The 11,543-nt window shown below is 62.0% G+C and overlaps 5 protein-coding genes across 5 annotated transcripts; 3 read left to right on the top strand and 2 right to left on the bottom strand.

The window, feature by feature from the left end:
- Positions 1 to 487: 487 nt before the first annotated feature.
- Positions 488 to 4,317, bottom strand: JDV02_002979 (uncharacterized protein). The gene is made up of 2 exons (XM_047984062.1): positions 3,289 to 4,317; positions 488 to 3,217 (listed from the first exon to the last, which is right to left on the bottom strand). The coding sequence occupies exons 1-2, from the start codon at positions 3,973 to 3,975 to the stop codon at positions 2,174 to 2,176; spliced, it is 1,731 nt and encodes a 576-aa protein (XP_047840034.1). The 5' UTR covers positions 3,976 to 4,317; the 3' UTR covers positions 488 to 2,173.
- Positions 4,318 to 5,223: 906 nt separating this feature from the next.
- COG5 (Conserved oligomeric Golgi complex subunit) lies at positions 5,224 to 6,582 on the top strand (the record flags this gene model as incomplete). The annotated part of the gene is made up of 1 exon (XM_047984061.1): positions 5,224 to 6,582. One exon carries the CDS (start codon positions 5,224 to 5,226, stop codon positions 6,580 to 6,582), a length of 1,359 nt encoding a protein of 452 aa, XP_047840033.1.
- A 657-nt stretch (positions 6,583 to 7,239) lies between these two features.
- On the top strand, positions 7,240 to 8,460 carry JDV02_002977 (uncharacterized protein; the record flags this gene model as incomplete). Its single annotated transcript, XM_047984060.1, has 1 exon — positions 7,240 to 8,460. The coding sequence occupies one exon, from the start codon at positions 7,240 to 7,242 to the stop codon at positions 8,458 to 8,460; it is 1,221 nt and encodes a 406-aa protein (XP_047840032.1).
- Positions 8,461 to 9,216: 756 nt separating this feature from the next.
- On the bottom strand, positions 9,217 to 9,762 carry JDV02_002976 (uncharacterized protein; the record flags this gene model as incomplete). The annotated part of the gene is made up of 1 exon (XM_047984059.1): positions 9,217 to 9,762. The coding sequence occupies one exon, from the start codon at positions 9,760 to 9,762 to the stop codon at positions 9,217 to 9,219; it is 546 nt and encodes a 181-aa protein (XP_047840031.1).
- A 640-nt stretch (positions 9,763 to 10,402) lies between these two features.
- Positions 10,403 to 11,444, top strand: JDV02_002975 (uncharacterized protein; the record flags this gene model as incomplete). Its single annotated transcript, XM_047984058.1, has 2 exons — positions 10,403 to 10,855; positions 10,923 to 11,444. The coding sequence occupies 2 exons, from the start codon at positions 10,403 to 10,405 to the stop codon at positions 11,442 to 11,444; spliced, it is 975 nt and encodes a 324-aa protein (XP_047840030.1).
- Positions 11,445 to 11,543: the final 99 nt, after the last annotated feature.

The raw sequence follows: 11,543 nt of genomic DNA, 5'->3' as shown, positions 1-11,543 counted from the left end.
GGCGTATCCCTGCCGCCGGCCTTGGCAAGCAAGACGCCGTTTCGCCACTGGCCACGTCGAGCATGAGCAGACAGAATGCATCCATTGCATGGCATGGCTTGGTCACTGCATCATGGCGGAGACGCAAGGCAACCCCGGTCTTGCTTTGCCAACATGCGCGTGCAAGGAACGTGCGCCGTCTGGCTCGTTGGCTCCGATACTCTGGTCAGCAGGTTCATCGTTGACGACGGCCATCACCAACGGCCGGTACATATCAGTGCAGAGGCCGCATCGCTCCCAACACAGCACTCTCCCGACGGACGGCTCATAGGCACGTCCCGCGCCGGGGTCGTGTCGATTGTCTATGTCCTCACCGCCAGTTGCCGCCGCCGCACGGCTTGCGCATCATCGTTCACGATGGATTCTGACCGCGGGCTTGCAACCGTTGGCCATCGCAGGGTTGAGACGATAACTTTCATGAAAGGACTGTATGTACTGCCCGCCAGACGTCCCAACACCCACGCCCGCGGCCCCGGACCAGCAGCCAACAAACATGGATAATACGTCCCAAGCATACGGAGTCGTCGGGGTCGCGGCTCCACGGCGCGCAAAGGGCCATCGTCGGCCCGTTTCCAGGGTCCATCATTCGTCACATGCCCGTTGTGTCTCACGCATGGGGACCCTCATCCGCCTGGCGTCTGATGGTGAACTTTGGTGGTCATTCCATGGGGTGTCGAGAGCGAGTCCGGGATTTCCCATTGTGGCTCGTCAAGGACCCCTTGCCTGGCCACGAAGAAGGGCGGTTGCCATTTGGACCTTGATTCGGGCTCTGCCGTGCTCGGTAGGTGTGTCTCTTGAGTCCCTACCTGCGGCAGGGTCCATGCGTATCCACGGCGAGGGTGGGATGAAAATGGATGAGATGTCGGTGGACGGGCACTGTGCTTGCGGGCGGGTATCCGTGTGGGAATCTCGCACGCGTGCCGCGCTGTACAGTACAGCACAGTACAGCACTCACATTATCACTCCCGTCCTTGCAGCACAGCGCGTTGCAGCACAGGCGCGGCATACGGCGCAGGACAGTCCCGCACGTGTGACGCCCGGATGCCCACGGGCCCCCCTCGAGGTTGCGACTGACGCTGTTGGGTTGCGGGCAAAATCTTTGCCACTGGTCCCTTGCATTAGTGAAGGTGCGCGCTCCATCCTCGCGGACGGGGCGTCGATGCATCTCATGATGATCTCACGACTGGTCATTGGTGCACTCGCCAAGGCGTCTTGCTATATGCCAACTCAACCCGGTACTTATACCACCTCTACCTACCTTAGGTACTGTACCTTGTATACTATCATAGGGTGTGAGATTCTGGGTATACCCCGAAGTAACGTTGGTACGTATACTGTACCAGGCTGCCAGAGATGCTCTAGGCCCTTGTGCGTCAGGCGGCGGCAGCTGTGCCGTGCTGCCCTGCAGTATTTCATCCTCAAATCGTAGCGCCAGTGTCATCATCATCATCTTCTTCTTCTTCTCCTCCCTTTTGGCCTGGTCAAGATGCATCCACCATCCCATCGTCCATGCATATAAGTAGGTCCGCATCGGGACATGGGGACGCCCACCAAGAGCCACTCTCAGTGACATGCAAAAAGCCCCGCCTCCCAGCCTACCACAACATACGGGGAGACGCCCGAAAGTCTAGGTAAGCACGAATAGGCAGCTTCATGGGTAAGAAAAAGAACGGAAAATCTCTCGGTCAGCCTATAGGGGGCTATGTAGCTGTATATGCAGGCAAGGCGAAAGAAGCGTGCGTTCCGTGTCGTGTCCAGTAAGGCAGCAGTGGTACCCTTCAACTCGGATATGCCCAAGACAAGAAAAGAGAGAAACAGATAACCCATGCTGCCGGCCGTGCTCCAAGTGATGATGGTGGTGGTAGAGGTGCATTCATGCAGACATTTCCGTACATGGTATCGGTATTCCTCCCGGCCCAGTGATATATGCCAAAAGATTGTCAAGAAACGCCCCCAATGCTCGCCCAGACGCCCCTTGTACTCTACTATACTCCTCGTCCCCCTCCTTGTCCCACAGCACGACTGTGATTGGGCACGTCTTATGTACCCGTCGTCTACTTCGTACGATGACCAGGCCCCGGGGCATCAGATTGGGAGGAGATGGCCCCATGGCCCCTCGCACAAGCCAGTCACCTCATATATCAAGCATACTGCGCACCTGCTGGGGCTGACCCTCGATGGAGTGCGTCGTCGAGGTGCTGTTCGTCCTCTGCGCGGCGACGGGGTGGCCGGCGCCCGACTCGCGCCTCTCGCTGTCCGTGTAGGGTGGCGGGGGCGGCGGGCCGTCCTCCATGAGGAAGGCGGCGCGCTGCTGGCGCTGGCGCTCGGCGTCGTTGGGGAACAGCACGCCGGCGGCGGACTGCATGATGCGCTCGGCGTGGCGGCGATCGTTCTTGCCCGCGTACGGGGTTGACACGGTGTGGTCCGACGTCGTGGAGATGGTCCTCGCGCCGGCGCGGTCGACGCGCGGGTTGTTGCCGGAGCCGTCGTGCATGTTGTCGAGCTCGATGCCGTCGTCGTTGATGGCAGCGCCTTGTGCTTCCAGGCGGGCGTAGCGCTCCATGTCGTCCTCGGCTCTGCGGCCGGTGCCGCGCTCGCCGCCGACCTCATTGACGTTGCGCATGATTTTGTCGCGCAGCGAGTGTAGATGGTCGCCGCGAACGCGACGCCACCAGGCAGGGCGCTTGACGATGCCGAGCTCGCGATTGATCATCTCGCCGCGCTCGCGGCGTTGGCGGATGAGCTCCTTGTCCTCGTTGGGGTTGATGTATCCGAACAGCACCTGAATGTAGACGATGAGAACCGAGGGCCCGTAGCCCCAGGCAAACTGAACTGGCACGACGCCGCCAATTCGGATGAGCGAGTACTTCCACTCAAAGGACATGAAGACCTGATAGGCGATGAGGGCGGCCGTGAGCGGAATGATGAGCCAGAAGCGCAGCGGCACAGCCTGAAGCAGGCCCCGGGTACGGTTGACGAGGCCGCGGTTGCGCGCCTTGTAGTGTTTGATGGAGTGGCGGAGCGAGAACAAAATGGTGAGCCAGGCGATGATGAGACAAAAGGCGCCGGCCTTGAAGCGGGCGCCGGTGGCCGCGGGTATGGCATACTCTGCTGTTTGAGCGACGGACCGCTGGTACTTGGCAAAGTTCCAGCTGCGCGGGACGACGAGGAAGAAGTTCTAACAGGATTGTCTGTCAGTTATATATGCGGGGGACTGTGCGGAAGCAACGAAGAGGTTGGGTAGCGTACCATCCAGACCCAGAAATAAAACCACAGAGGGATGAAGAACTCAATCTGCCATCTCCGGTCGCCGTCGCGGTAGACAAATGGATTTGGATCGACATACTGGCGTTCGAGCCAGCTGCCCCAATGTCTCACGGCTTCCCAGGTCAGACACAGGGTGCCCTGGCAGATGAGGAACCAGAAAAAAACATTGACGACGATGGGCAGATCGGGCAGGTAGTATCGGTCGACGTCAATGTTGAGGAAGAGGCTGACGAGGGCGCAGGCGCAAGTGAAGCAGGCCCAGTACCACTGCCAGCGGCGGCCGATGGGGTAGAAGCGGCGCTCTTTGGGGAGGTAGAGGGCGCCATGTTTTGCGAGGACGGTGATGGTCAGGACGAGGCCGAAGCCATAGGCGACAGCGAAGCCTATGCCGGTGTAGCCGCGGGTGCTGATATTCTCGATGGCGCTATAGCACGAGGTGGCGTTGACGAAGCTGCCATTCTGGCGCAGCAGCTTGGGTTCGTAAGGCTCGAAGACCAGCCAGCAATTGGACTCGTTGGATAGGGTGCGGTTCTCGTAGAGGGTGTAGTTCCAGTGCTTGAGGGTCGTGAGGTTGAAGTGGACGCCGCCGAGGACGGTATCGGTGTCGTTGTCGCCGCCGGGGTATGCGAGCAGGTCGCGGGCGTCGAATATGTCATACTTGATGCCCATGGTGAACGGCGAGGGCCAGACAGCGGGCGCGTGCGTGCGTTCTTTGCTGTCGGGAAGCGGGCGAGAGGCGGGCAGGACGGAGGAGGCCCCTCGAGGGGTAGCCGGAGGCGGCGGGCTTCTCAGTGAAGCCGGGTGCCGGAGCGACGCCGCGAACAACAATCGATACTAATGACGGTCGGTGCTGGGATACGGGTTCCAATCTCAGATGGTCCCGGGACGCATTGCCGGCGACGCAATGCAGCAGCAACGACGAAGACGACGAGGACGAGGCGGCACGACGGGAACGGGGACAGGAACAGGAACAGGAACAAAAAAGGCGACGGAGAGAAAAGCTTGTAGGATGCGCCAGGCCGTAGACGGACGCGACGAATGGACGGATTGTGGATGGACGGGGATTGGAGCGGAAGGCACGGCGATGGACGGATGCGCCAGCGACCGAGCCTGCCGCGCGCCGACACTGGCGTCCACGGAAGTCCCAGACCCGTGCATGGACCATTTGGCACTGTTATGTAGCCAGCAAGAGTCGCCCAGCGTTACAGTGCTGACTGCCAAGCCCGCACAGGCAGACGACTTTAGCAACGCGGCCGAGAAATCCCTAGCCCGGGCGGTCTGGCGGGGATTCCACCAGGACCACCAGCAGGCAGTGACGGAGGACTGCATCATCGCGCGCCCGACTTCTGCGGCAATTTTGGCGGGGAGGTACCCGTGCCGCACCAGCGGCACATTGGACTGCCTTGGGGGCGCCCTAACGTTTGACACCAGCGGAATCGGCCCCGGCACAGCCGACAGGCTACTAGGTAGGTACCTCTAGCAAGGCACTCATACACTTACAGCACAGTGGCGGCGAACCACTGTAGTAGATCTGGCAGGCGGGCAGGCAGGTGGGTGGCCCGCCGAAACGACGACTCGCGTTTGTCGGATTCGACAGTTTGCGGCGCCAGCGATTGATCCACTGTCGGGCCACGGCTCGGTTCAACTTGACTTGACTTGACTCGACGCGACGCGAGACCTCGGCAGACTGACCTGCGCGCACCGCATCTTCCGCGAAACGTCCAATTGCGCAACTGTGGTGCGCAAACGACGAGGCTGCTGCATCTCGTCATCACTCGCGGCGGCCGCACGTCGCGGGGAGGCGGGAGAGCGCGGCTGTCCTCTACGGTCCGGCCCCATCAGCAAAGCTCTAGATAGCCTCCTCCTCCTCATCCTCCGCCTTTCCGGACGGGCTGAAGCTTGTCCATCGTCGCCGCCATGGCCAACGAAACAAACCCCGACGAGCCGTCGTACATCGACTACGAGACCTTCCTCGCCCCCGACTTCAGCCCCGCCACCTTTGCCAACTCGCTCGTCGTCGCCACAAACAACCCCAACGACATACCTCTCGACCTCTCAACGCCTCTCTCCCGCGTCCTCTTCGACGCCCAAGAGGTCGATTCCCACATCGACCTCCTCGCCACCCGCTCCGCCGTGCCCCTGCTACAGCACACCCAGACCCAAACCGCCGCCAGCAAGCGCATCATCGCCGAGCTCGACACCCAGATCAAGACGCTCAACGACAGCTACAGGCAGCTCGAGAAGGAGGTCATTGACAAACATGCCGAGGCCGACGAGGTGCGCCATGTCGCCCTCCGCTTGTGGGAGACGCTGCGCCTCGGCCGCTCCGTCGGCCGCTGTCTTCAGCTTGGAAGACAGCTCCAGCTGCAGCACTCGGAACTCAGCAGCGGGCCGGCGTCCCGCGAGGACCTCGGCGCGCTCGTTCGATGCTCATACACGATTCTCTCTCTACGCGAAGTCCTCGACAGCAAGGCCCCGGGCGAGGAAGGCCACGGCCTAAACCGCGTCGACGCCATCCGCGCGCTGCAAGACAGCGTCATCACTCCCATAGAGCGCTCTGTCCGGGAAACAGCCGACCGCGTCGTCCGCGAATTTGCCGTCGTCGGCAGCACGACGTTTGCGCAAGGCGAGGAGGCCAGGGCCAAACTGGAGCCAGCACTGACGGCGCTCTACCTCCTATCTCCAACGCTGGGCGTCAAGGCCGACAGCTGGACGCCGCGGCTCCTCCTCGAGGCGCTAGAGCGGTACATTCGCTCAGCCCTGCAGACGAGCATCACGTCCCTGTCGCGCTCGCTGGGCCAGTTGTCGTCACTCGACCGTGCGCTCGCAGAGGTCACGTCCAAATGTCAGGGCATCGTCGGTCTCGAGGTCGTACTCGAGTCGACCAAGCCGCCCGCTCACCCACTCCTCCCGTTCCCGCCACCGCCACCGTCGACGGGCACGGCGCAGAAGCAGGCGACGAGTGGCGGCAACCTCCTCCAGCCGCTGCTGTCATATCTTGAGACAGGCTCGCTCGCGTCGTACTTTTGGCGCACCATGGCGGGCAGCCTGGCGACGCGTGTGCAAGACATTGTCAGTCGCGGAGGTGTCGTCGCCCGCACGCTCAAGACGAACAAGGGGAATGTCGGCGACGCGATCCGGCTGGCCGTCGTCAAGGGCTGCCAGCGGCCGGGCGCGTTGTCGACGGGCAAGGGCAAGGGGAAGACGGGCGAGGCGAACTGGGACCGCGAGGTGGCCGTCATGGTGGGCAGTGTCGTGAACAACCTGGGGCGGTAGCCGCAGTAGGTCGACGAGGGCCGTCAGAACAGTCCAGGGGCCAAGATGGCTGTTGAAAACAAGGCTCATTACCGCGAATTCTCGCTATCTACGTACGGTGAAGTCTGGGCCATGTCAGCGTGCAAGAACAGGGTGGAGCGCTTGAAGTCTTGGATAGGATCTAAAGCACCGCGACGGACTGACGCCGGGCCCTAGGGTACCGCCTTGAGGGGCTCAGGCGGCTGTTCGGCAGGCCGGGCGGCGTCCCAGGTAGCAGCCCACTCCAGCACCGGCACGGCTACTAAGGTACCTATCTAATACCTATCTACGCACAATACTAACCAGAGGTATGAAGTATCCAAGGTGTAGATGGACCCTGGGCGACTCCTCCTCCTGGCGTCGATGGGGCTCGGTCCCCTGATCGAGGTAGGACTTGAGCCTGCCCCGCTTCCCCTGTGACGTCGGCGCCCGCAAGCCCAGGGACCTGTATCGCGGGGCATCATCATCCAACGGCGGTCAGGTAACCCCCCCGTGTCCCGACTCGAGGCATTCATCCTTCATCCAATTCCCCCAGCGAACAACTGCTCAACTCCTGGCCTTGGATTCCACCGCTCTCCCGCTACGCTCGTTCTTCCTTCTTCGTTTCCCCGCTCAGCGTCCACCCCCGCTTCACACACGATGGCTCCCCACCAGGGCCTCGTCCACCCCAAAGAGTACGACATCAAGGACTCCAATGTCGAGCTCATCGGCAGCGACATCGACCATCGCGTCAAGCACAAGTCGGCCGCCACCGAGCCCGCATGGAACGACGGCCATGTCGGCGCCCGTCCGGGCCTTCGCGTGTGGCGCATCGAAGACTTCCAGGTCGTGCCGTGGCCCCAGGCGCGCCACGGCGAGTTCTACGACGGCGACAGCTACATCGTCCTGCACTCGTACCGAGTCGGCAGTGCCGATAGCAGTAAACTCGGCCACGACATCTTCTTCTGGCTTGGCGCGCACACGACGCAGGACGAGGCCGGCACCGCGGCGTACAAGACGGTCGAGCTGGACGAGTTCCTGCATGGCGCGGCGACGCAGCACCGTGAGGTGCAGAGCAGCCCGTCGAACGAGTTCCTGGCGCTGTTCCCGCGCGTGTCTATCCGCAGGGGCGGCGTGCGGTCTGGGTTCCGGCACGTCGAGCAGGATGGCGAGAATGCAAAGGAGCCCATCAGGACGTTGCTGCGCGTGTTTCGCCCCGGCGCCGCACCCAGCGTCGTGGTGCACGAGGTGGCCCCCACGTGGGAGAGCCTCGATGACGGCGACGTCTTCGTGTTGGACACGGGCGAGAGCAAGATCTGGGTGTGGCAGGGCGTGGGCTGCAACCCCATGGAGAAGGCAAAGGCCGCACAGGTCGTACACGACATGACACTCGCCAAGCACGTCGACGTTGAGGTCGTGGCGCAGGCCGAGTCGCGCTCGCGCCGCGTCGTCACTTTGCTCGGCGGCACCGACGAGACGCCCACGAGCGGCTTCAAGCAGCCGCGCCCCATCGCCTCTGCCGGCACGCGCTCCGCCTCATCCACAGCCGCCTCCTCCTCGCCCGCTCGGCCGAGACGGCTCTTCCGCCTCAGCGACGCTTCGGGCCAGCTGTCGTTCGACCTGGTCAAAGATGGGGGCCGCATCTCGACGGCGGACCTGGACGGCGACGACGTATTCCTGCTCGACGACGCGGGCCGCACCGTGTGGGTGTGGGAGGGCAGCGGCGCGAGCCGCGAGGAGAAGTCGCGGTGGTTGGCCGTTGCGCAGGCGTACATCCGGCACGTGCGCGACGAGGCTCAGGACGCGCACCTAGTGCCACTGGCCAAGGTGTCGCAGGGGAACGAGAGCCGGGCCTTCATGAAGGCGATTGAGGCGAACTAGGCCCTGGCAGGGCTGGCAGGATAGAGTCGGCGCGAGACGGACGGCGGTGGGTAGCAAGCACCACTACCGCCGGTTCACTGCCAGGCTTTGAACTCTTTTGTCGGAATGGAACTTTTATCGTTGGAATATCGTTGGCCTCGACACCGCCCACGATACAGATAGTATATTCCCGTGGATTTCAACCATCTAGATGAGAAGCGGACAATAGAATCGAGAAGCCTTTGTCTGCCACTCGTTCCCCTGCTGACCACCAGAGGCAGCAGCAGGAGTTGAAGGAGGAGTATGGGAGTGTTCGGGCATGTGAGAAATTGGCCGGCCTGGCGTTTCGAGGAGGGTGCCGGAGTGGGTTCCGCAGTCACTGTCGGCGCGCGGTGGTGGACCCGTCGGCTTTACGGGGCGGAACGGGGTCCACACGTGCCACGGCCCGGGACCCGGCGACCCGGGGGCTGATACTCCAACATACGTCGACAAAGAACCGCAATCCAGATCAATCAGTCCCCCTCAAGTTGGAGGAGAGTATGTGCCACATTCAAAGCTTTTGACCTTTGCCAGTCGTCACTTTCCTTGCGGGATTCTCACCTTCCCTGAGGAAGTCCAACCCCATCCGTCCGTGAACTCCAGGTTGCAGAACAGAGCGAGACTCAACAGAACAGCAACAACTCACGGCCCAATCCCATTGCAGTGTCCCCCTTCCCATCTACTAACGTTAGTATCCAGGTCCGTACCGCATCAAGTGGCTCTCCTACCTTGTTGTTGCTACTCCCTCTCCTCATCAACATCCTCATCAGGCTCCTCCCACGCCGCACCGTCCGGCACCTCCACGACCGCCGACTTGGCCCAGATATGTGTCGCGCCCTCGAGCCGCAGGCCCTTCACGCAACCAGCCTTGACCGTGACGTTGGGCTTTGGCGAGCCGTCGGCGCGCAGCGGGCGGTGCAGGATGCGCACGCCGCACCGCTTGCAGAAGTAGCACTCGAGCGTCGTGCCGCTGTCCGACGTGCGCGTCCACACGCCCAGACGCGCCGCCTGCGCCGCCGGGAGCGGCCACATGCCCGCCGCCGGGTAGATGGCCGAGGCGCCAAAGGCCGAGGACGACTGCCGGCGGCACTCGGTGCAGTGGCAGAAGTACAGGGCGAGGGGCTGCGGGCGGGACACGGGGAAGGAGATGGCGCCGCATTGGCAGTGCACGATGGGGTTGTTGCCGCCGCCGTTGTTGCCGCTGCCCATGGTTTTGCTGCCTGTGGTGTTTTGCGGCGGGGGGGGGAGGGAGGTCGCGGCGGCAGCGTCGTTGTCGGTGGCCATGTTGGATGAGGGGGGGCTTTGGGCCCGGCCGCCGGCGTGTAAGTGAAGCGAGGGCGAGGCTGCTCGCGATAAAGCGAGTGCTATGTGTGTATGTTTGGGATTGTGCGACGACGCGATTGTCTTCTTGGCCGTCTAGGAGTGTGGACTGCCTCGTGGCTCCGGTTACTTGCGGTGAATCCTTCACGTCAGGCCATGGTTTGTCGAGGGTACAGCCGCATGTCAATTTGTGGCCGTGAAAGGCGCACTCGCCGCTGACGATGGCTTTGAGGGCGGGGGGAGGATTTAGGTGGTGACATCATCGTATGTGTCTGTCGGCACGTCTCGCAGCCGCGCAGAGGCCCCAAAACGGATACACAAACCACCAACAACTTAACAACCTCTCTTCTCTTACTTTATAAACAAGCTAAGAATATTTTAACGTAGGATGCGTACTGTCGCAGTGTTGTTCATACAGCAACGGCCTCTCGGGACAACCGCAGTGGACTACCCTGCACCTCATGGACCCACATTTTCTATTAGCAGTGGACGGTGCAGAGATACAGCGGGAGGTCCTGATGAATGAGCGGTGACGCACCGAGACAGGCAGGGACGCGCAACGATGCATTCACATGCCTTGCGCTGACACTCGTCGTGTCGTGCCATGTCCAACACCAGCGCGACGCACGCCGCCTCTTCTCCCTTCGACAACCACCCACGATCCCCTCCGCCCATGCCCTCCGTCGACGACATGGACGGCACCATCCCCGTCAGCATCGATGCGCGTTCAATACGATCGTCGCGGCCCGTTTCGTACATCACTCGCGCGGGCCTCGCCGCGTCCTACCCTCTGCGCGGCATTTGGTACTTCCTCCGAAACAAGGAATTCTGGCCGCTTTTCATGAGCAGGCTGCTGCCGTTGTCGCTCATTTCGTTCCTCGTGTACCTCGTGCTCTTCACTTTCGCCTTCCTGCCCCAGTATGCCTTCCTCGCCATCTGGCAGGGTTGGGGTGCCTGGGTCAACGCCTTGGTCTTGACTCTAGGCGAGGGCCTCGTCATTATACAGGGCCTGTTCGAGGGCTTCTTTGTCGACGAGTGCCGCGTCGACGTGTTTGATGTCAGTGCTCCTGAAGCGTACTAGGTAGTCGATGGAGGCGAGGCAGAGGCTAACATTTGTTGCGCAGGCCACCTTCCTCAAGCTTGGCCTGAGGGACCTCATCGCGCCCAACCGCATTCTCTTTGACGACGCACCCGATGCAGTCAAGAGCCTCGGCAAGCCGACGTCGCCCGCCATATACACACCGTGGAGCATCATCCAGATTGTCGAACTCATCGTCTTTCTCCCGCTCAACGTGGTGCCCATCGTCGGCACGCCAGCCTTCATCGTCATCACGGGCACGCGCCTCGGCAAACTGTCGCACTACCGTTGGTTCCAGCTGCGCGGCCTGTCCAAGCAGGAGCAGAAGCGCGAGATAAGGAGTCTTACCTGGGACTACGTCTTCTTCGGCACCGTCGCCATGATCCTCGAGCTGATCCCGGTGCTGTCCTTCTTTTTCCTTCTTACCACGACAGCTGGGTCGGCCATGTGGGCGGCGCGCATGGAGGACGAGAGGCATCGCGGCCGCAGGCCTGCCGTCGACCCGCACTTTGTCGATGACGATGGGCCGTCTCAGCCGCCACCACAGTACTCCGATGCTGCTGCCTGAGCAACGACGACTCGCGTTTGGATGCAATGCGAAGACCGTCAGATGAATCACGAATCATGATGTCCCAGAACGTTACGTCTCGCAACGACTCATTGATCG

This window comes from Purpureocillium takamizusanense, chromosome 2 (assembly GCF_022605165.1).
Source record: "Purpureocillium takamizusanense chromosome 2, complete sequence".
In the NCBI taxonomy this organism is placed as follows: Eukaryota; Fungi; Ascomycota; class Sordariomycetes; order Hypocreales; family Ophiocordycipitaceae; genus Purpureocillium; species Purpureocillium takamizusanense.
Note: the sequence above shows the minus strand (reverse complement) of the source record. Positions and strands in the feature narration are given on the sequence as shown.

What these genes read in the sequence shown, in the direction of transcription:
- JDV02_002979 (XM_047984062.1), bottom strand. Translation starts at nt 3,975, where the DNA reads ATGGGCATCAAGTATGACATATTCGACGCCCGCGACCTGCTCGCATAC. An exon ending in TTTATTTCTGGGTCTGGATG is followed by an intron (nt 3,218 to 3,288) that starts GTACGCTACCCA and finishes CAATCCTGTTAG; the next exon opens with AACTTCTTCCTCGTCGTCCC.